The sequence below is a fragment of the Zootoca vivipara genome, chromosome 9 (genome assembly GCF_963506605.1).
Source record: "Zootoca vivipara chromosome 9, rZooViv1.1, whole genome shotgun sequence".
In the NCBI taxonomy this organism is placed as follows: domain Eukaryota; kingdom Metazoa; phylum Chordata; class Lepidosauria; order Squamata; family Lacertidae; genus Zootoca; species Zootoca vivipara.
In genome coordinates this window covers 2,901,558-2,923,934 of record NC_083284.1, presented here as the reverse complement: position 1 = coordinate 2,923,934, position 22,377 = coordinate 2,901,558, and the positions used below count along the sequence as shown (strand labels likewise).

At 47.6% G+C, this 22,377-nt stretch overlaps 1 protein-coding gene across 4 annotated transcripts in view; it reads left to right on the top strand.

The window, feature by feature from the left end:
* The window catches only part of SIGLEC1 (sialic acid binding Ig like lectin 1), a 58,067-nt gene that overhangs the window by 17,137 nt on the left and 18,553 nt on the right, over nucleotides 1-22,377 (top strand). For all 4 annotated transcript variants that reach the window (XM_060278316.1, XM_035103726.2, XM_060278318.1 and 1 more), the window contains 8 exons: nucleotides 6,718-6,972; nucleotides 9,536-9,835; nucleotides 10,584-10,838; nucleotides 12,598-12,900; nucleotides 13,887-14,141; nucleotides 16,752-17,054; nucleotides 19,100-19,360; nucleotides 21,648-21,944. In XM_060278316.1, coding sequence (XP_060134299.1) covers nucleotides 6,718-6,972; nucleotides 9,536-9,835; nucleotides 10,584-10,838; nucleotides 12,598-12,900; nucleotides 13,887-14,141; nucleotides 16,752-17,054; nucleotides 19,100-19,360; nucleotides 21,648-21,944 — 2,229 coding nt within the window. The remainder of the gene's footprint in view (nucleotides 1-6,717; nucleotides 6,973-9,535; nucleotides 9,836-10,583; nucleotides 10,839-12,597; nucleotides 12,901-13,886; nucleotides 14,142-16,751; nucleotides 17,055-19,099; nucleotides 19,361-21,647; nucleotides 21,945-22,377) is intronic.

The following is a 22,377-nucleotide window of genomic DNA, read 5'->3' as shown; positions in this document are numbered from 1 at the left end:
TGATTTAATTTAGTAAATTTGATTTAATTTTAATGTGTTCAATATAAATAATACTGAAGACCCAAATAATAACGAAGACCCATAGGTATATAGGTATTCCTCCTTTTTTTGTTTATGTTTGGCAAGAGACTTACTCTAAGGGGCAAAGACTCTGAGACCTTGAATAATAACAATGGCATTTGATCATATGTTCACATTTGAGATGCCAGGCACATCTTCCTATAACGGTCCTGCATTTTTAGCTCCCACAGAATCTTACGCTAATATGTTGAGATAGAATTTGGATTAATATCGTAGCGAACCTCAGTGCTACCTGTTAGAAGATAAAGCTACTATTCTAATTTACACTGGATACAAACCTTATAATGCAAATATACCAGAAAACCTTCAGTCCTGGCGTTCAGCAAGCAAACTGAGATGTAATAATTAAAAATAATAGAATCATATGGAAAAGACAAATTCTTCACATTAATCATGTGGAAAGAAGCTATGAAAAATATAAGCATTCTAAAATGCTGAAAAGACTCCAATTACAGGTTCCTGCCTATAGAATATCAAACTTCCTGTTGGGCACCTTCTTAAAAACAGAGCCAAAGAAATAGGCAGTAAAATACAAAATGTATTTAAATAGAGAGCATCCATGGTTTTGAATGGACCAATATAGGTCAGAGAAATAAGAAAACCATTGCTGGAATGGCACATGCACTCTTTGTAGAAAAATTAAACAATACTGTTTAATCTTCAATAGAATTTGAGATCTGAGAGAATCCCACAGCAAGCTTTTTGGTGACAGAGGACAAAGAATGGATCACCTCTTAATTATGATCACAAGAGCAAAATACACCATAAACTACTTGTGTAGCCAAGAAAGCCAACCTCAAGAAGTGTTAGAGGAAAGAAAATGCAAACTGAAGAAAGAAATAGCAGCAATAGGACTTAACAATAAGAAAATAGATTGACATACTATATCCAGGAGAGCCAAATACAAAAAGACTAAAATCTTCATAGGAAATAACAGCAATATGAATAAGCATGAGAAATAAAGAATAAAATATCAAGAATTGCAGCCACAACACATTAAATCTAAGGCTAGTAATAGATATAGGATTGTATTTACTGACAAAGAGACCCAGAAGATCACAGGAAAATCCAAGAATCTAACATTTAAGAGAAAGATAAAACCTAAGCACTACTGCAGAAATAATCCCAAGAAATTACACAAAAGAGAAATCAAAGAAGAGATCTCATGCCTTCCAAAATGTTGAGAAAATAAAGTATGCAAATAAGACTTGTAAAAAATGCTAAAATGAAGAAAAATACTAATAGACTGCTATGCATTCACATACCCCACAGAAATGAACTAAAAAATACTCTGCAAACTGTTTGGTTAAGCTGCATCTATATACTTCAGCAAATAAGGAAAAAATGAATACTGCCAAGATGGTGTAGCAGCCAACATAGAAAATCCAACTATTTATCTGCATCAAATTTAGTCCCAAACTACAACTGAATTAAGATTGTTCATGTAAAAACATAGAACCTGCTGTAGCTAAGAAAAATCCACTCATCTTAGAAAGAAGACAACATACAATAGCTAAGTGTTTGAACTTTACCCTATAGCTGATAAAAGAAGAATCATACAATCAAAAAGAAATAAACACTTTAAATAAAGAGACAATGACTCCTGTAGGTAAGGAATATTATTAATCAAACAAGCTTGTTCCTGGAACTTCCTTCAGAGAAAAAATCACAGTTAATTATTAGTCGCTTGAGCATGTGCAGAGGACAAATCTGTGAAAGGAAAACAATGAGCCAACTCTCACACACAAAGAAGTAGGATTTACACACCTTTCCAATGCTAAAAGAAAGAATTAAGTCTTGGAGGGAAAAACATTAATCTAAGAAATACTGGAACTCCTTCTGAAAATGAATTCTAGTCAGTCTGAAAAGGAAAAATTCTATAAAGAGTAATCAGAAATAAATTTCTTACACAAAGATTGAAATCAGATTTAAGTAGACTATATAGAGAAGAGGTAAGACTCCCATGCTCACACCTGTAAATGGGAAATAAAATACACAAAGCAAAAATCAATTGCCAATTCTACAATTGGAGACTCATTTTAATGCAAACAGTGAAATCCTTTGGAGTTGGGCTACTGGCGATGAACTGGGTAGCTCTTGAAAACAAATGTAAACAGTGAGTTTTCCAGCATTCCCCATTCTTTAACCAAATCTAATACTGTTAATACCTAAGTGGATATAGGACAACCCTGCATTTGAAAAGAAGGGGAAAGAATTTGTAATACAGACAATAAGCAAGCAGAATATTTTCACTGAACCCTTAAGAAAAGACAATAAAAGCTGACATGGGGAGAGAAAACATAAGCCTTCATTTACATTAGTGAGGAGAAAAAGGTACTTTCTTTAGAAACAATCAGTTGCAGATATTTTAAGTTTTCAGTCTGAACTGGCTACTTTAAGCAGACTGAAAAACTGCCAAATGACAATAGGAAGGTTCCTCTTTTTTTTTAAGGAAAGCCTTGAGCAACTTGAACAGCCAAAATCTGTTAACCATTTAAACTACCTCAAGGAAAAGAATGCAGATCAAAGCTTCTCACCTTCCTGGATCAAAAGGAAACATTTACTCAGGCCCTTTAAGCTTAACGCAGTGCTTCTGTGAAGCCTTCGCAAAGCTGAAAAGGAGTAAACTTCAGAGACAGAAAATGCAAAGCACTAGCACTGTTTAAGCTAGGTTTCTGCCCAATGGAAATCTTTTTGTCACTTAAAACAGACCTTTCGAGGCTTTACTGCCTGTCCTTCTGCAATACGCACTATACAAAAACAAATAATCAGAAGGGCCAGCAGTGTTTGCAGGACTGTATCTTTTGGCAAGGTGTCATTTTCCTCTTCACAATGCTGTGCAGCAGAGAAAGCCACAAGCACCAGGGCAAAAAGTCCAACACCAACCAGCCCTTTCCACAGAGAGGCAGCCACTGCTGTTCGCCTCCTTCCCTCACCTATTAACATTCCCCTCTGTTTTCCTTCTTCCTGCTCCTTCCTAAACCTCATCTGAACTCCTCCCCTTGCCTGAAGAGAGTCAGATAGGCTAGGACAGGGGTCCCCAAACTACGGCCCCCGGGCCGGATGCGGCCCAATCGGCCTTCCAATCCGGCCCGCGACGACTCCCGCCGCCCGCTGCCGCCGCCCGCTCTCACGGCGCGCGGCGCAGCGACGATCTAAAAAATCGGCAAAAAATCGCCGAAAATCCTTTGTGCGCATGCGTATGGGCCTCTCCCGACCCGGAGGTCATTTCTGGTGCACTTCCGGGTCGGGGGAGGCCCATACGCATGCGCACAAGCGATTTTTGGCGATTTTTTCCCCGCCCGTGTGCGTGTGCGCATGCGCACGGGCGCGCACTCCCCCGCCCTCCGGCCCGCTGCGCGCGCACTCCCCTGCCCTCCGGCCCACCGCGCGGTCGGCGCGGCGGGCACCGGCCCGCCGCGCAGAAAGTCTGGGGACCCCTGGGCTAGGAGATCCCTGGGCATTCAAGCCCTGTGTGACCGGAAAAGAAGCAAGCCCTTCTTCCAGTTCTTCTCTAGTTAACGTTCCTGACCCCAGCTCTCTCTTAAACCCAAGCCAAACAGCACCCCCCACCATCTTTTTCTGGGACAATGGAGAGGTGGACAGTAAACCAGAGGATTCCAAAGGCAATGGTAAAGCCAGAGCCTCTGGAACTGAGATTGGGAGGTCTGTGGCAGCAGCCTCCACTGAGCAATGAGATACAGGAAGGGGGGTTGCCTTTTCACTTATATAGACCCCTACCAACTCAATTGCGTCCCTGCACTTCCGCCAAAGCCTTAAAAATCTGGCAGGAGCCCGTGGGGAGGAAAGCAACTGCTTCCCTATCCTGTCCCATACTTTTAAATCCAGGGACCCCTCTTGAGAGTACCACGGGCACTGAAACAATATCTCTTCAACCAACTCTTCTAGCTCTGCCAAACTAGCACCTGTCTGACTGAAATCCCTCAGAATTTCTCTCAGTTCCTGCGGGTGTGCACTCCCTTTCTGAACTGACTCAAGAGAACCCATACTCACGAAAAGAGGGCCGTGGCCGGTGGTACCTAGACTGCTTCGAGTCTTCTTATGAGTAGGGCTGGATCACGTCGGAAAGTCACCATTATGTAGCAATGGTTAGATCCAACAATGAGACATGAGACAAGGCTGAGTTCCACAAAGACCAACCCCAGGCAAAGCTCGGGGGTCTGTATTTATTAGCAGCAGCTTTGGCAGGTAAACATTAACTCACGATGTAACTTCCAGCCAATCACAGAGCAAACCTCATGCATAAACATGTACAGGTACAGGTCACTTCCTGCCAACACCCTAACTTCTCCACCATAGAGGAAGTGGTGGACTGCACATCCCACACATCAAGTACCTGTCACATGTCCCTCTCATCAAACATCCCCCTCCTCTCAGTCTTGTGATCCTCAGTAACTTTCCAAACTCCCCATAAGGATTCATTGTGCTCTTCTCACCTCAGCATGACCCATTCCGATGTTCCCCTGTCAGGCTAGATCAAACCAGTTTAAACCGAACCTCTCCAGGTCCATCCAGCTTCTCCCAACACAGTTGACCCATACCTCACCTTCCTATCTCTCACACTGTACTGGTTTGCCAGTATTACTCTAGCTAAGCCTAAGGATTAGCGGGTTTGCCACGCTACTATCATACACCAACCCCACATGTGTGTGTGTGTGTGTGTGTGTGTGTGTGTGATAAAGATGTTTATTCACCCATGATTTTCCACTTTCCCCGACAAAGCGGACTGATATTGGCATTTGTTGAGCCAAAACGGTGGAACTGTCTCCCCCAGAAGGTTGTGGAGGTTTTTAAGCAGAGGTTGGATGGACATCTGTCATAGATGCTTTAGATGAGATTCTCTACATTGAGAGAAGAGGATGCTGGACTAAATGGGCCAATGGCCTGATTCAGCTTGTCTTATGTTTTACTGGTCTCCAATTGCAGAATGGAGAGGGGGACGATTTTCGTTGCAATTGCCGCTGAACTGCAGTGATATGTTGTGAACTACCCCGAGATCCACAGATGAAGGGCTGCATACGAATTTAAATCAATTAAAAATAAATTAAGATGGAAGACTAAAACATCCTCTCCCGATGCCGGAGGAGGCAGTGAGGGCGGCCCATTCTGCAGACCTGACCTCCCAACTGTGCCTGCAGCATCGCTGCCAAGTAGCTGAGCGGAGCATAGCTGCCAAGTTATCCCTTTTTTACAGGGATTTTCCCTTATGCTGAATAGGCTTCCTCACGAGAAAAGTGAAAACTTGGCAGCTATGGAGCGGAGTATGGGAGAACTTGGGTGTATGGGGACTGAGGACAAGGGGCAGAGCCTGTGCATATGGAGCCGATACAGTACTCCCACAGGTGTGCCCAAACCGCCCCTCTCCCAGACCACCCTGACACGCAGCTGTGACGCTGCTGCTGCTGCTGGGAGGTCAAGTCAGTTGTTGAGCTGTTCTTTCTTGCCAGTTGCTCCTGCCCACGGATGCTGTCATGGTACTGATTAAAAACCACCCCTTTCTTTTCTGTTAAGCAAATATGATTGGCAGCAACACTTTTTGCCCTAATGTAGCCTTGGCCAACCTCCTGCCAGTCGGAAAACCTGGGGTGGTAGAGTTCTAGCTGTGGTTGATGGGAAATGTAGTCCCCAAACATCTGGAGAGCACCTGGTCGGCTGGCAAAGATAGTTTCCTGTTTAGATTCTCTTCATTACTTTGGGTTGCACCAAACAGGCTTGTCTCCCGTTCCTTGTGGTGGGAGGGGTCCTCTCCTGCTACTTAGACTCCCCCCCCCCAGGCAGACTAGGCTTGGAGGTGGAAGTGAAACCTTTTCCAAGATGGTTTGCATGAGGAACCAAACCAAATCCAGGAAAAGGTTATTGAATCTGCCCAAATGACCTCATTTTGAATAGAACATGGTAAATAGAGTCCCATGGACTCCAAGAAGATCAAACCTCTCAATTCTGAAGGAAATCAGCCCTGAGTGCTCACTGGAAGGACAGATCGTGAAGCTGAGGCTCCAATACTTTGGCCACCTCATGAGAAGAGACGACTCCCTGGAAAAGACCCTGATGTTGGGAAAGATTGAGGTCCTTAGGAGAAGGGGACAACAGAGGACGAAATGGTTGGACAGTGTTCTCGAAGCTACGAACATGAGTTTGACCAAACTGCGGGAGGCAGTGCAAGACAGGAGTGCCTGGCGTGCTCTGGTCCATGGGGTCACGAAGAGTCGGACACGACTAAACGACTAAACAACAACAAAATAGAACTACAAAACTCTTTGCTGTCCCTTGACTAGGCGTGTCACCCAGTGAAGGAGGGGAAGTGTGACCAGTGCTATTAATTCTGAGGTCAATCCATTTTTATTTATGATTTTCAATTTTATACATTTCAATAATCTTACAATCATTTCAACATTTCAAAACTCAACTTCCACCCCCCTCTTTCTGCAGTTCATTTATTTTATTTTTTTATTTTCTGCATATTCCAAATTAACTTAACTTGCTCATTTATTCCTCTGCCTTAAATATATACTCTTCTAAAACTGCAGGTTATATTGCAATATTCCGGGGTCATTCCAAGTATGGCATTACCGAAACTGGCTTTTTCTCACGGTTCCTTCTCCCCTAATATCGCAGCTGCTGTGCTGTCCATCAGCCCCTCTTCCAGTGTCAGGGAAGGGGAGACAGTCACGCTGACCTGCGACGTCCCTGGGGAAGACAAGCAGGAGATCCACTACAGCTGGTACAAGAATAACATCTGGATCAAGGAAGGCAGCGCCAGGATCCTGGTCTTCCATGAGGTTTCGGTGGGAGACACTGGCTATTACTCCTGCAAGGTGCAGAATGACAAAGGGAGCGAGATATCCCAAGCCATTGGCCTGAGCGTCTTCTGTGAGTTTCCTGACATTCCCTCTTGCGCTTCATGTTCAGAGCACACTTCGTATCAGGGGCGGGGAACCTGTGGTTTCTCAGGGGTCGCTGGATTCCAACCCCCATTATCAGCCCCAGGCAGCATGGTTAATGGTCAGCGAATATGGGAGTTGTGGCTCAGCATCTGGGGGCATCTACAGATATATATATACCTGAAGGAGTGTCTCCACCCGCATCATTCAGCCCGGACACTGAGGTCCACCTCCGAGGGCCTTCTGGCGGTTCCCTCCCTGAGAGAAGTGAGGTTACAGGGAACCAGGCAGAGGGCCTTCTCAGTAGTGGCACCCGCCCTGTGGAACGCCCTCCCACCAGATGTCAAGGAGATAAACAACTATCTGACTTTTAGAAGACATCTGAAGGCAGCCCTGTTTAGGGAAGTTTTTAATGTTTGATGTTTTATTGTGTTTTTTATATTCTGTTGGAAACAGCCCAGAGTGGCTGGGAAAACCCAGCCAGATGGGTGGGGTATAAAAAATAATTTATTATTATTATTATTATTATTATTATTATTATTATTATTATGTGCCGCTGCTGTATCTGAACCTTTCCAACAGTGGATAGGAGTGTTTTTCAGCCTATAGCAAAACCCCTGCATTAAATGGGTTCATCTGGCATAGAAATGAAATGCAGTTGCTTACAGATGTCCCCCCCCCTCCCATGAAAGAAAACGGAACTGAATCACAAAACTATCAAGTTTTACTTGATTGGTTGCTGAACAAATTGGCTGAAATTCTATATGGATAGGAATAATAGTTCTGAAGGAATCAACATGCTGCCTTGCTTTAATGTATCCTTTAATTTTTTAAAAAAAATATTCATTTTTTAAAAAAAACAATATTACATTCCTATCCCACCTTTCCTCCAAGGAGCTCAAGGTGGAGTGCCTGGTTCTCTTCCTCCCTATTTTATCCTCATGAAGACTCCATGAGGTAGGTTAGGCTGAGAGAGATAAGGTCTGGCCAGGGCTGTCTTACCCATAGGCTCTAGGGGTGTGGGGCACCCAGGCACCGGGGTCTCAGGGGCGCCAGGCCAAGAGTCCGGGGCCCGAGAGTCCAGGGACCAAGAGTTGAGTCCAGGGAAGAGCCCACCTGTCAGTCGGAGCGCCACAGTGGGCTCTTCTGCCGCGTGCGGCTCTGCGCTGCGAGTTTGGGGGCAACCGAGCCAGCGAGACGCTGAGGCGGCCGGCCAGCTCCACCCTCCTGTGTGCCTGGGACTGGGCAACTGGGGGGGGGGGCGCCAGGCAGATCGTTGCACCCCGGTGCCGCATATGCTTAAGACAGCCCTGGGTCTGGCCCCTGGTGAACTGAGTGGGGACTTGTACCCTGTTCTCCCAGGTCCTAGTCCAACTGCAACACCACACTGGCTCCCATATGATATTCCAAGGGTAGGTCACAACCACAGAGATGATCTGCAGGGCCAGCCCTACAGTTAGGCAGATTCTTGACCAGTGTCAGCTTCTGTGGGGCAGGAAGTGGCACTGGGGTGTGGAAAGACAGAGCTCTGTGGGCCACTTGGCCGGTCTTCCATCCTCTGAGCCAAGGATGGGAAGATGTCAGGTTTGCGGAGATGACTTAGGTCTCGGTTTGCTTTCTACTAAAACCCTGAAATCCACATGCAAAATGGCAGTTTGAAATGGGGAGCAGCATACACAGGGCTTATCCACACTTCATTTTTAACCCACACTTTCTGGGCAGAAGTCTGTGGTTTAATACTTCATGTCCAAAGGTCCTTCCCCCCTCCCCATTTTTCTCCGAAGCTTTCCCCATGAAAACCGCTCTTTAAAGCCAAATCAGAGCTGGAGCCAATTTGGGGTTTTCGCAGATTGATGTTTGTTCCAATTGAGCTTTAAAGAGCAGTTTTTCTGGGGGGGGGAGCTCCGGGGGCAGGGGGAAGCTTGGACATGGAGCTTTAAAGCACAGACCCTGCATGGAAAGAGCAGAGGAAAAGTAAGTGTGGATGAGGCCTTAGAATGGTGGGACAAGGGACTTCTAGCCCTCCTGCCTATCCTGGAATTCTCTGCCATTTTAGGCAGCTGGGTTTCAGGGTAGAGTAGAAATTCACTCCTCATTTAAATGCAAACTTACCTACCTGTGAACTTCCTGGGAAAATATGCAAACTGAAAAGCAGCTGTCCTTTGAAATTCTCACTTCCTTGAATTTTGCACAGTAGCTCTCCAACCAAAAGTGCATGCCTTCGTAGAGAGTGTGCACAGCCATGCATATGCTAGTGGTTAAAAAAATGCATTATATTAGAGAAAATGGCATGCAAGAATATATGTGTTAGGAGAAAATGCACACGCAGATATGCAACATGCAATATTTTGCAAGCTAACATGGAGATGTGGAGAACTGAATTTGAGAATGGAGACATAAAACACGAGAGCAACTGAAAGTGGCCAATTTCTCCGTCCTAATTTGGGATCAGGGCAGCGTTTCTGTTCCGTTGGAGGGGAGGCCCTCCTATGAACCTGGAAATGTACCTGCTCCTAAGGTGTGCATGCAATGATCTTGTTTCTCCTGCACAGACCCTCCGAGGGCCCCCTCCCTCTCCTTGTTCCAGGAGACCCAGGAAGGGCAGCTGGCCATCATCTACTGCACCGTCGACAGCAACCCCCAGTCCGCCCTGAGCCTTTACCGGGACAAGCGGCTGATCGCGACCACCAGCTCACACTCGGCTCCCAGCCAGCGGATCAGCATCAGCACCACACGCAACTCTTTGAAGCTGGAAATCCAGAAGGTCGTTCCAGAAGACGAGGGCGAATACCGGTGTGTGGCGTCCAACGCGTATGGGAACGCCACCGCGGCGAGGTTCTTCGGTGCTCAAAGTAAGATGATCGCAATGGGTTATGTGTGTGTGCAGAATTCGGCGGCCAGGTTGCTCACCAGAGCAAGCCAGTTTGAGCATATAAATACAATCCTGGCTGCCAATTACAGTCGTTTCTGGGTCCAATTCAAAGTGCTGGTTTTGACCTATGAAAGCTCAATGGCTCAAGGCTGCTGTACCTCAAGGACCACCTCTCCCCGTGTGAACAAACCCGGATCCTGCGATCATCCTCTGAGGCCCTTCTTTGGGTGTTCAGCAGGGTGGCAGCAGGGCCTTTTCTGCAGTGGCTCCCCACTGGTTGAATGCTCTCCCCAGGGAGGCTCACGTGGCGCCCTGGTTACATATCTTTAGGTGCCAGGAAAGAAACATTCTTCATCAACCAAGCTTTTTTGGCTGTCCAGCAATCTATGGCCTTTTAAATGTGTGGTGGGGTATTGTTCTTCATATCGTTATGTTATGCATTTTGTGTTTTTATGTTGCAAAACATAGCATCTCCAGTTAAAAGACTCTCAGGCAGAGCAGAGTGAGACCCCAGAGTCTGTACAGCTAGCCCTGGCTGCGATGTCCAGTGATTCGGCTCAGTATCTCCACTTGATTTGGGCTTCCCTTCTTGCCCTTCAATACCACTCACCAGTTGGGTGTGGTTCCTGCACAGCACGGGGGTTGGACTAGATGACCCTTGGGGGTCCCTTCCAACTCCATATTTCTATTATTCTGTGATCAACGGTCTCTGTTTGCTCTTCTCCCAGCTGCTAGGGTGGTGGCCAGCCCTTCCGAAGAGTTACCCAAAGGCGAGCGAGTCACCCTGACCTGCGTGTCCGCCTTGGGGCCGGGAGATGGAACCACGTACACGTGGTACAAGAATGCCAAGTGGCTGCAGGAGGGGGTGGAGAGCTCCCTGGTCTTCCCGGCCTTGGCCAGCGGTGACGCAGGAACATTCCACTGTGTTGCTCGGAACGAGAAAGGCAGCAGCACATCGCCAGCCATCATCCTGCGCGTCTTGTGTGAGTAGCCCATCCAACTTATCTCATAAAACATGGCTGGAGCCATAGTGGTCTAGAGCAGGGGTAGAGGACCCAAGAGCCACATTGCCTTATGGGAACCCTATAGGGCCCGCATCTCGATGGTGGGTGTGGCTAGAGGCAAAGGTGGGTGGAGCAATGATGTGACACTTAGCTTTGTTCCAGGAAAGGGCCGTGGTTGATTCCTGCATTGCAGGGGGGTGGAGGAGATGAGCCTTGGGGGTCCTTTCCAAACCCACAATTCTATGATCCTATGGCCTGGGGAAACTTCTGAGGACCATAAAGAGAGGCATGGCAGGCAACCTTTGGCCCACAGGCCTGACGTTCCCTAAGCCCTGGTCTAGAGGGTCACAGACATCCATAAGGGGTGGCCCAAAAGTAGATATTTCTGCCTTAGAATCCACTTTCTTTGTTATTGATTCAAGTTCTCATCATTCACAATATCAGTAAAGAAAAAGAATCCTTTTATTTTTTAAAAAAATATACCTACGTTTGGGCCACCCTGTATTCAAGTGTTTACTCAGAGTAGACCCATTGGAATTAATGCACCTACGTTAGCGATGGCTGTTAATTTTCATGGGTCAACTCTGCATAAATATTAGTGGAATACACAACCCACTGTCTATGAGTCTAGGGTGTGGTTGGAATTCCTCTTCTATGGACTCAGCAGTGGGGAGGAAAATGTGTCTCAGGAATTCTGGCTTTGAGGGTTCTCACAGGTCCACGACAACTTCAAAGTGACGTGGTTGCAGCTAGGTGTAGTGTAGGGAAGACTTGTGAGGCTGGTGGTGATAGTAAACCTCTGGTTATAGGTGAGAGTCTTGCAAAGCTCCTGTTCATTTCAGGTGCACTTGCACAAGAGAACGGGAGGCGGGAGGCAGAGAGCTTCTGAGCCCCACCAATGTGGCTTGTGGCAGAAGCTGCAGCTTCGATGCTATAACATGGCTCATGGCCTTGTGCCTTTTAAGTCCAGATAGGTCCAAGATGAGGAATAAATTTGTCACACCAGAAGCGCAGCATCTTTATCATTCTAGATACCCTGACCAATCCCTCTCGGTGCCTCTGTGGACAACCACCTCTTGTTTACCGTCTCATGTAACCACAAACATCTGCAAGGCACACCTGGGAGGCTTCCGTATGAGCAGGAAAGTGTATACTTGTGCTCAAATTCTGATTGTATATAATTTTATTAAGTTGTTTTACAATTTAAAATACTCATTTAAAAGTCCTTAAATTATCAATGACTTCCATTCTTCTCTTTCCATGGTTCATTTTGCATATCATAAATCCCTGCATATTTTGCAAAAACTATACCATTCAGCATTCCATTATTGCATCCATCAAAACTTGTTTACACTCTTGAATTTATCTTAATGCTGCCAGCATTTTCAGCTGTACACAGTTATTTCCCATATATTCAGTAAACCAATCTTCTTTAAACGTATGTTCTTCTTGTTCTCTTATTCTATATCTTAAGTCTGCGGGTTGTGCATATCCTGTCAACTTGTTGCCATTCTTCTTTGGTTGGGACCTCGCTCGTTTTCAATTTTGGGGCTAACAAAAGACAGGCTGCAGTAGTAGCATACATAAATTAGCTTTTTTTAAACCAGGGAATTTCAGTCTTGTGCTCAATTTGTGCTCGCCTTTGTGCTCAAATTCTGCTGGTGGACCAGCTGGGCCAGTGGCCTCATCCAGCAGGCTCTCCTTACATTGTTATAACGGATTGTTTTCCACTCCAAAGATCCCCCCACGCAGCCTGTGCTGAGATCCTTCCTGGAAACACAAGGAGGACACCTGGGCGTCATCCAATGCACAGTTGACAGCGAACCAGCCTCTGAGATAGCTCTACACAAGGGCGGCACACTCATCGGGTCCACCAGCATCACCCACACCTCCTCCGACCCAAGAGTGAGTGTGATCCAGTCGTATAACACACTGAAGGTGACCATCAAGGGCGTGAGGCTGGAGGATGAAGGAGAGTACCTGTGTTCTGCTCAAAACCGCTATGGACAATCCACGGCCTCCATGGACTTCACGGCGGAAAGTAAGTCACGGAGATTTGAGAAGTTAACGGTCCAGCTGTAGAAAACGTCCCCCCAAAAAGGAGGTTAGGGTTTATATTACATCCAGACCCTTATATTCCTTCCTTCCTACCTGCCATCTTTAAGTGGCAACGGTACCTTTGCTGTGTCCCATCTAATAGTAGTCTGAAACTATTGTGAAATAGTAGTCTCACAATCTCCTCTTTTTGCCTGGCCATCATTTGTAGGTTTTTTGACCCCTGTCAGGGATTCTTTAGCTGTGATTCCTGCATTGCAGGAGGGTTGGCCTAAAAGACCCTTGTGAGTACCAGAAACTACGAGTCTATGGAATTAGCTAGCCATGTTTCTTAACAGTCACAGTGCTGTTCCTCTGCCTGGAGGAAGAGAGGAGAATTTTTTATTGCTGCCTGCTGGAGCGGATTTTCTACTGCATCTAAGAATTTTATACAATACTTTACTGATGACCCTGACTTTGGCTAACTGAACTAGACTGATCCACCCTGGAATGGGGAAGTGGAGCGAATTGGGATATTGTTTTTGAATCCCCTCCTTTTTGTAATTGCTATATATTGGAAATTAATGAAATTGTATTGAAAGAAAGAAAGGAAAGCAGCCTATACTACCAACTAGGGCACTTTAGAAGCTGGAAACATGATCTTATTTGTTTATAAAGATAACCCTTGAGGGTCCCTTCCAACCTATGATTCTATGATTGATTGATTGATTGCTGCTGCTGCTCCACCCAGGTATCTGTGTTAACCCTTTAGGGTTTACTCCCCTTTAAGACGTTCTCCTCTGAATCACAGACTTATAGAGTTGGAAGGGACCCAACTGCCTGCAATGCAGGAATTGTTGTTGTTGTTGTTGTTATGAGTTATTTCTGTGGTTTATATGGTGCCCAACATCAAGGACACAAGAACCACAGCTAAATGCAGAAATCGCAGCTGACAACTGTCCTTGTTATATTTCCCGCCCAACTGTCCTCCAGCTGCAAGAATCACCATCTCCCCATTCTCAGCGGTGCGTGAAGGTGAGGCAGTCCAGCTGTCCTGCGAGGTGAACAGCGATAACACCACCTCAAGCAACTACACCTGGTACAGGGACGGTCTCCCTCTCCCCGAGGCCCGTGGGGATTCCCTGGAGTTCCAGCAAGTGTCCAGAGGCGATTCAGGGATCTATCGCTGCCAAGTGGAGAATGAGAAAGCCAGCAAGAGCTCCGCCGCTGCCACCCTGTCTGTCCTTTGTAAGAGTCGCTGCCTTTTGCAGTTTTGTTCGAGATGCTATCAAATTAGACTTCAGGAAGTATTTCCCCACAAACACTTACACACAAAAAAATTTCATATACATATAGCAAAGATAGGCAAGGCGATTCCCTCCCGTCAGTCGACTTCATGGCTGTAAATCAATAAACTGCTCTCAGATCTATTTCATACGAGATAATCCAGGATATCACATCCATGTAGGAAAATTGCACGTCCTCGGTAACCTGCCCCATTCGTCTTTGGGCCACTGCTCTTGGACGTGCACACTAACAAAGTGCAATGCTATAAAAAGAGGCAACATCATAAATGTTTATAATCTAGGATCTAGGAGTCTTGGTAGACCACAAACTTGACATGAGTCAGCAGTGTGATGCAGCAGCTAAAAAAGCCAATGCAATTCTGGGCTGCATCAATAGGAGTATAGCATCTAGATCAAGGGAAGTAATAGTACCACTGTATTCTGCTCTGGTCAGACCTCACCTGGAGTACTGTGTCCAGTTCTGGGCACCACAGTTCAAGAAGGATACTGACAAGCTTGAACGTGTCCAGAAGAGGGCAACCAAAATGGTCAAAGGCCTGGAAACGATGCCTTATGAGGAACGGCTTAGGGAGCTGGGTATGTTTAGCCTGGAGAAGAGAAGGTTAAGGGGTGATATATAAAAGGATGTCATATAGAGGAGGGAGAAAGGTTGTTTTCTGCTGCTCCAGAGAAGCGGACACGGGGCAATGGATTCAAGCTACAAGAAAGAAGATTCCACCTAAACATTAGGAAGAACTTCCTGACAGTAAGAGCTGTTTGACAGTGGAATTTGCTGCCAAGGAGTGTGGTGGAGTCTCCTTCTTTGGAGGTCTTTAAGCAGAGGCTTGACAGGCATATGTCAAGAATGCTTTGATGGTGTTTCCTGCTCGGCAGGGGCTTGGACTGGATGGCCCTTGTGGCCTCTTCCAACTCTATGATTCTATGTGTAGCCTTGAGAAATAAAATACAGACAAGTTTTTCTTCCTCTCTCATAACACCAGAACTTGTGGACATCCAACGAAACCGAACGTTGGAAGATTTAAGACAGTTAAAAGAAAGCCCTGCTTTACACAGTGCATAGTTAAACTGTGGAACTCCCTGCCACAGGAGGCAGCAATGGCCACCAACTTGGATGGCTTTAAAAGAGGGGTAGGCAAATTCCTGGAGGAAGATGCAGTAATGCTTCTGAATCCCTGTTGCTGGAAACCACAGGAGGGGAGAGGGCTCTTGGGCCTGAATCTTGCTTGTGGGTTTCCCATTGGAGCATCTGATTAGCCATGGTAAGAACAGGACGGTAGACTAGGTGGGCCTTTGGAATGATTCTGTAGGGTCATCTTATATTCTTTTTTTTTTTTAAAAAAAGTTTTATAGTACAAATAAAATAATAATATTTTTTATTTATTAATTATATATATATATATACAGTACCTCCTTCATCTGATGATCTCAGAGCGGTTCACGAGATAAAAATACAAGATAAAAGCACACAATAAATAGTTAAAACTAAACTAAACAATAACCCCATTCCCACAAACACATTTAAAAGGCCACAGAATATTAACCAGCCAAAGGCCTGGTTGAAGAGGAAAGTTTTCGCCTGGCACCTAAAGGCTGAAGGAGTATCTCCACCCCCATTGTCCCGCCCAGACACTGAGGTCCAGCTCCGAGGGCCTTCTGGCAGTTCCCTCACTGCAAGATGTGAGGTTACAGGGAACCAGGTAGAGGGCCTTCTCGGTGGTGGCACCCGCCCTGTGGAACGGCCTCCCACCAGATGTCACGGAAATAAACAACTACAGTGGTGGCTCGCTAGACGAAATTAATTCGTTCCACGGGTCTTTTCTTATAGCAAAAAATTCGTCTAGCGAATCCCATAGGAATGCACTGAATTTTTTTTTGACCTTTTTTTTGCCCATAGGAACACATTAATTGAATTTCAATGCATTCCTATGGGAAACCACGATTCGCTAGACAAATTTTTCGTAAAATGCATTCGTCTAGCGAGGCAACCTCCGCTCGAAAAATCCTTTCGTTAAGCGGAAATTTCATTAAGCAGGGCATTCATTAAGCGAGGCACCACTGTATCTGACTTTTAGAAGACATCTGAAGGCAGCCCTGTTTAGGGAAGTTTTTAATGTTTGATTCTATTTTTAATTTTTTTGTTGGGAGCTACCCAGAGTGACTGGGGAAACCCAGCTGGATGGGTGGGGGTATAAATTATTAGAATTAGAATTAGGCGCCAGATGAACCTCCCTTGGCAGATACTATAACCTTGAAAGATAGCCCTTGTGGGACCTCCCTCCCATCTTTGCCCCTCCCGACCCAAGGCCTTCAAATTTCTCTTTCTTTCCCAACTTCTTATAGTTTCTTCTGAAGTTTCAGTCCTATAAAACATACTATTGGCCAAACACTCTCTATTCAAAGTTATACATTTTCATCACATAAATTAAATGCTATTATTTGATCAGTTGTCAGGCAACTCAATCGGAGCAATAGATATAATTTCGCATTGGCACTATTTCATTCGTTAAAAGCCTGGGTCTTACGCTCTTGTGTGTGTGTCCTCTGTTTCCAGACCCCCCTGGGAAGCCTCAGGCGTCAGTCTTTATGGAGACGGAAAGAGGGCGGGTCGCCATCTTCCAGTGTTCAGTGGACAGCAACCCTCCAGCCCAACTGGTCCTGTATAAAGGGGGTGAAGTCGTGGCTTCTAGCCGCTCAGCGAACAGCGCAGCCTCCCAGAGGGTCAGCATCACAGCCGCTCCCAATGCCATGCGGGTGGAGATGAGAGGCATTGAGCCGCAGGACGAAGGCAGCTACAACATCACAGCAACCAATGCCTACGGCTCTTCCTCCAGGCTGCTGTACTTCCGTGTGCAGAGTGAGTGCCGAGAGGCTGAGATTGGGGCGCCGATAATAGCCGTGTGTCTATTTCAATGTTGGAGACTCCCCTCCCTTCAGTAACTCCACAGACAAGAATTAACAAGCAGTTTATAATTTATAGTCGTTTTTACTCAGTCTTCTGGTTGCCAGCAAAAATCCACCTCTCTCCACAAGGAGGGCAGTTGGCTACTCCAGATCCTTCCCCTTCCATCCCTCGCAACATCCCAGGCGCCAATAGGAAGTTTCCCCTCCTCTCTGCATCCTTTGTTCTCTAATACGGACAGACCTCCAAGTTCTTGGGGGAAGGAGGGTCCCCCACACTCTCTAATGACGTCTCTGTTGGCTGTTCCCTCCCTTCTGTTTCTCTTTCCATTATCTTGTAGCTAGGTAACTCATGCTGAAGCTGCTCGGTGCCTGTGTCTCTCCCTGCTTCTGAAACCACTTGAAACATGGGGAGGGCGGGGGGGATTTGCAAATCTTCCCCCTCCAGCTCCTCTTCAGAGAGGAGCTGCTCTGCCTGAGAATGCATTCCCCAATCCTCCGATTGAGACCATTCCCTGACAAGGATGCAGGATGCTTCTCAGAGTACAAGGCGGCAGCTCCCTGCCCTGAGGAGCTTACAGTCCCAAATTGAATGCAGAGGAAAGAGCAGGGGAAGGGGAGACAGCTGGATTGAGAATGGAAAAGCAAGTGTGCTTATTTGTGGAGTTGGAAGGGACCATCTATTCTAGTCCAAACCCTGGCAACGCAGGAATTACAGAGAAAGAATCCCTGGCGGGTGACCTTCCACCTCTGTTTCAAAACCTCCAATGAACGAGAGTACTCTGTTCCAGAGTCAAACAGCTCTTGCCATCAGAAAGTCCTTCCTAATATTTATCCTTGTCTTCTGAATCCATTGGTTTATTGGGTCCTACCCTCTAGCACCGCAGAAAACACACTTGCTCCAACTTCAATTTGACAATCTTCTAGATTTTGGAAGATGGCTTTCATATCTCCTCTCAATCATCATCAACAACAGAGAAGGCCCTCTCTCGCATCCCCACCAAGCCCAGCCTGTGTGGGTGGCGGGATCTAGAGAAGGCTGAGAGACATTTACTGGCTCCCAACGCCACACGCAGTGAGCTTCACAGCTGAGTGGGGATTCAAATCCTGGCCTCTCCCAGTTCCCAGTCCAACACTCTAACCAACTGGCTCTTTATGATACTCTAAACCAGGGGTTCCAAACTAAGGCCCAGGGGCCGGATGCGGCCCAATCGCCTTCTCAATCTGGCCCGCGGACGGTCCGGGAATCAGCATGTTTTTACATGAGTAGAATGTGTCCTTTTATTTAAAATGCATCTCTGGGTTATTTGGAGGGCATAGGAATTAGTTCATATTTTTTTCCAAAATATAGTCCGGCCCCCCACAAGGTCTGAGGGACAGTGGACCGGCCCCCTGCGGAAAAAGTTTGCTGACCCCTTTAAACCACTGAGCCTCTTGGGCTTGCTGATTGGAAGGTCAGCAGTTTGAATCCCTGTGACAGGGTCAGCTTCCATTGCTGTGTCCCAGCTCTTGTCAACCTTGCAGTTCGAAAGCATGCCAGTGCCAGTAGATAAAATAGGTACTGCCGTGGCGGGAAGGTAAACGCCGTTTCTGTGCGCCCTGGTTTCCATCACGGTGTCCCGTTGTGCCAGAAGCAGTTTAGTCATGCTGGCCACATGACCCAGAAAACTGTCGCTGGAGAAGCTGTCCCTTGGCCTGAAAGCAAAATGAGCACCACAACCCCATAGTCACCTTTGACTGGACTTAACTGTCCAGCGGTCCTTTACCTTTACCTATATAGAAATATCTGCATGAATGAATGAATACTCTGAGCATTCATTCTTTGCTGCATTTAAGCCTGTTATCTAGTTTCCTGGAATTCTAGAATTGTTCCGTTGGAAGGGACCACGGGGGTCATCTAGTCCAACCCCCTGCAATGTTGGGATCTTTGGCCCAACCTGGGGCTCGAACCCATGGCCCTGAGATTAAAAGCCCCATGCCTGACTTTCTTTCCAAATCCAGCTGCCCGAGTTCTGGCTACGCCATCCCCCGAGTTGCTGGAAGGAGAGGCACTCACCCTGAGCTGTGACGTGATGGGGCCTGCTCCCGAGGACTCCACCTTCTCTTGGTACAAAAACAGCAAGCGCCTCCCGGAGAGCAATGCCGCCACACTCACCTTCAAGGCCATCACCAGCAGCGACGCTGGATCCTACCATTGCAAAGCCCACGTGCTGGATGAGGCCAGCACCAGCATCTCTCCAGCCATCAGCATAACTGTCTTTTGTAAGTAACTGTCTTTTTTGCCAGTAGCATCCCTAACCTGGATTAGACTCCCTGCCATCAGCTTGGGGTGGGCGATAGCCAGACGTTAAGCATGCAATGAGAAAATGCCACATCCTTCCCAATCATTAACATGTGACCTGGAAATCTGGAAAATTGGATCCCCTCCAAAGTTGAAGCCAAAGTTTTGTGCTCATTTTGTGCTGTTTCGTGCCATGAACTCTGCATTTCGTGCCACCCCCTGAAACAGAGTAATTCGTACTCGGACCAAGGGCCATAGGTACACCCCACAAAACCCAGCATCGTCCGATTCACTCCAAACCAGTGCCAAACTTTTGCAAGAGTTTTAATAAAAATAAAAATAATTGTATTATTTATACCCCCCCCCCCCAAATCCAGCTGAGTGGCTCTGGGTGGCTTACAGAATACCGTGTTTCTCCTAAAATAAGGCACGTCTTATATTTATTTTTCTTTTAAAAAAATACATCGCGGCTTATTTTCGGGGGATGTCTTATTGTTACGTATGGTACGGGGCTTTCTTGCACCGCCCACTGAGCCTGCTGCTGGGTCCCAGGGCTTCATGCGGCACGGCTGTGGCTGCTGCCGGCTCCTGCAGCATCGCGCGCCGCCCGCTGCTGGGTCCTGGGGCTTCACGCAGCGCGGCGCGGCTGAGGCTGCTGCCGGCTGCTGCCGGCTCCTGTGGCTTCGCGCGCCGCCCGCTGAGCCCGCTGCCTGGTCCTGGGGCTTCGTGCGGCGCGGCTGAGGCTGCTGCTGCTGCTGCTGCTGCTGCTGGCTCCTGCGGCTTCGCGCGCCACCCGCTGCCGGGTCCCTGGGCTTCACGCGGTGCGGCGCGGCATGGCTGGGGCTGCTGCCGGCTCCTGCCGGGTGCTGCGGCTTCGTGCGCCGCCCGCTGAGCCCGCTGCCGGGTCCCTGGGCTTCACGCGGCGCGGCTGGGACTGCTGCCGGCTCCTGCCGAGTCCTGCGGCTTCGCGCGCCGCGCCGCGTGAAGCCCAGGGACCCGGCAGCGGGCGGCGCGCGAAGCCCAGGGACCCGGCAGCGGGCGGCGCGCGAAGCCGCAGGACCCAGCAGCCTCAGCCGTGCCGCGCGAAGCCCCAGGACCCGCTGCTGGGTCCCTGGGCTTCACGCAGTGCAGTGCGGCGTGGCTGGGGCTGCTGCCGGGTCCTGCCGGCTGTTGCCGGGTCCTGCGGCTTCGCGCGCCGCCCGCTGCCGGGTCCTGGGGCCCGTTCAGCCGGAGCTCCGCGCGTCGCTATGCTGGGGCTCCCGCTGTGCTGGGGCTCGGCGCAGCGCGCGCTGCTGCGTTTGCCGGCTCGCTCTGGGTCGTCCCGCTGGCTCCCCCAACACGTCTTATTTTGGGGGGATGTCTTACATTTTTTGGCCTTCAAAAGATCGTGCCATGGCTTATTTTAGAGGCACGTCTTATTTTAGGAGAAACACGGTATATAGAACACAATAAAGCGGTTTTGTGCCGCAGACCCTATGTTTTGTGCCACCCCTCAAATGGAGTAACTGATACTCAAAGCATTGGGCTATAGGTATCCCTGCTAAAATCCAGCCCTGGAGGGTGGGCATTCGCAACACACAACAGCCCAAAATGAGCCCAAAACTGTGGCATCGGTTTGGAGTGGATCCAAAATTCCTGGGTCGCGCATTAATTAAGCTCCAAGGGACCCCTCCAAGCCATTTCAAACTAGATTCCTCCATGGCGCTGCATACAGGTGATCAAAAATCCAGTTGTGTTGTTCCCTGAAAGTCTTTTCATAATCTATGGCCTTTTAAAGGGAGGGTGTGAGGGTATTTTCTCCCTCCCCCCCCTTTTACTATTATTATATTAAGTATTTTATGTTTTATGTATTTTATGTTTTATGTTACAAACCTCCCTGTGGTCTCTTGAGGAAGGGCAGTTTTATAAATATGATAGATAACGGATAAAGTATAGAATCATAGAAACATAGAATCATAGAATCGTAGAGTTGGAAGAGACCACAAGGGCCATCCAGTCCACCCCCCTGCCAAGCAGGAAACACCATCAAAGCATTCTTGACATATGCCTGTCAAGCCTCTGCTTAAAGACCTCCAAAGAAGGAGACTCCACCACACTCCTTGGCAGCAAATTCCACTGCCGAACAGCCCTTACTGTCAGGAAGTTCTTCCTAATGTTTAGGTGGAATCTTCTTTCTTGTAATAATCCTTTGCCTGTCCTGAATCAGCTGAAAAGGAGGTAGTCCCCCCGATCGACCCTAAAGCTGGCGTCTCTCTCCTGCCTGCACAGATCCACCTCGGAAACCTCAGGTGACCTCCTTCCTTCAGACACAGGGCAGGCAAGTGGCCGTCGTCCACTGCAGCACCCAGAGTGAGCCACAGTCCCAGCTGGCCATCTACAAGGGCGGTGAGCTCCTGGCCTCCACCATCAACTCTGGGATCAATCCACGGGTCGGCGTATCAGCCTCGTACAACAGCTTGAGACTGGAGATCTCCCACGTGGTGATGGAGGACGAAGGAGAGTACTTCTGCTTTGCTGGCAATGTGCATGGCAACGCCAGCTCCTCGGTGGTGTTCATCGCAGAGAGTGAGTAGGAGAAGGGGTGTGATCGTGTGGCTCAGCTGGTAGAGCATGAGACTCTTAATCCCAATGTCAGGGACGTTCTGCCCCAGAGCGACAGCGAGGACTCTGGAGAGGAAAGAGGGCAGACTGGGGGGAGTAGAGACTTGGTTCCTTCCCACAATGATATTGGAAAATAATATATATAATAAGAATAATATTGGAGAAAACTGGGTATTGAAACTTGCTTAACCTAAATCATATATCCCAGTTTTCAGTGGCCCTTTAAAGTACGCTTCACGCAGAGTATACGCAGTCAGAAGTCGACCTGGCTAAGAAAGCACCACCAAGAGCGTAGGGAATTATCTCCCTTATATGAAACCCCTTTCTAGCTGCACACTTGTAAAAGTATGAAGATGAAAATATAAACGGTTGGGTTTCTTTAACTGAAAAACAAACT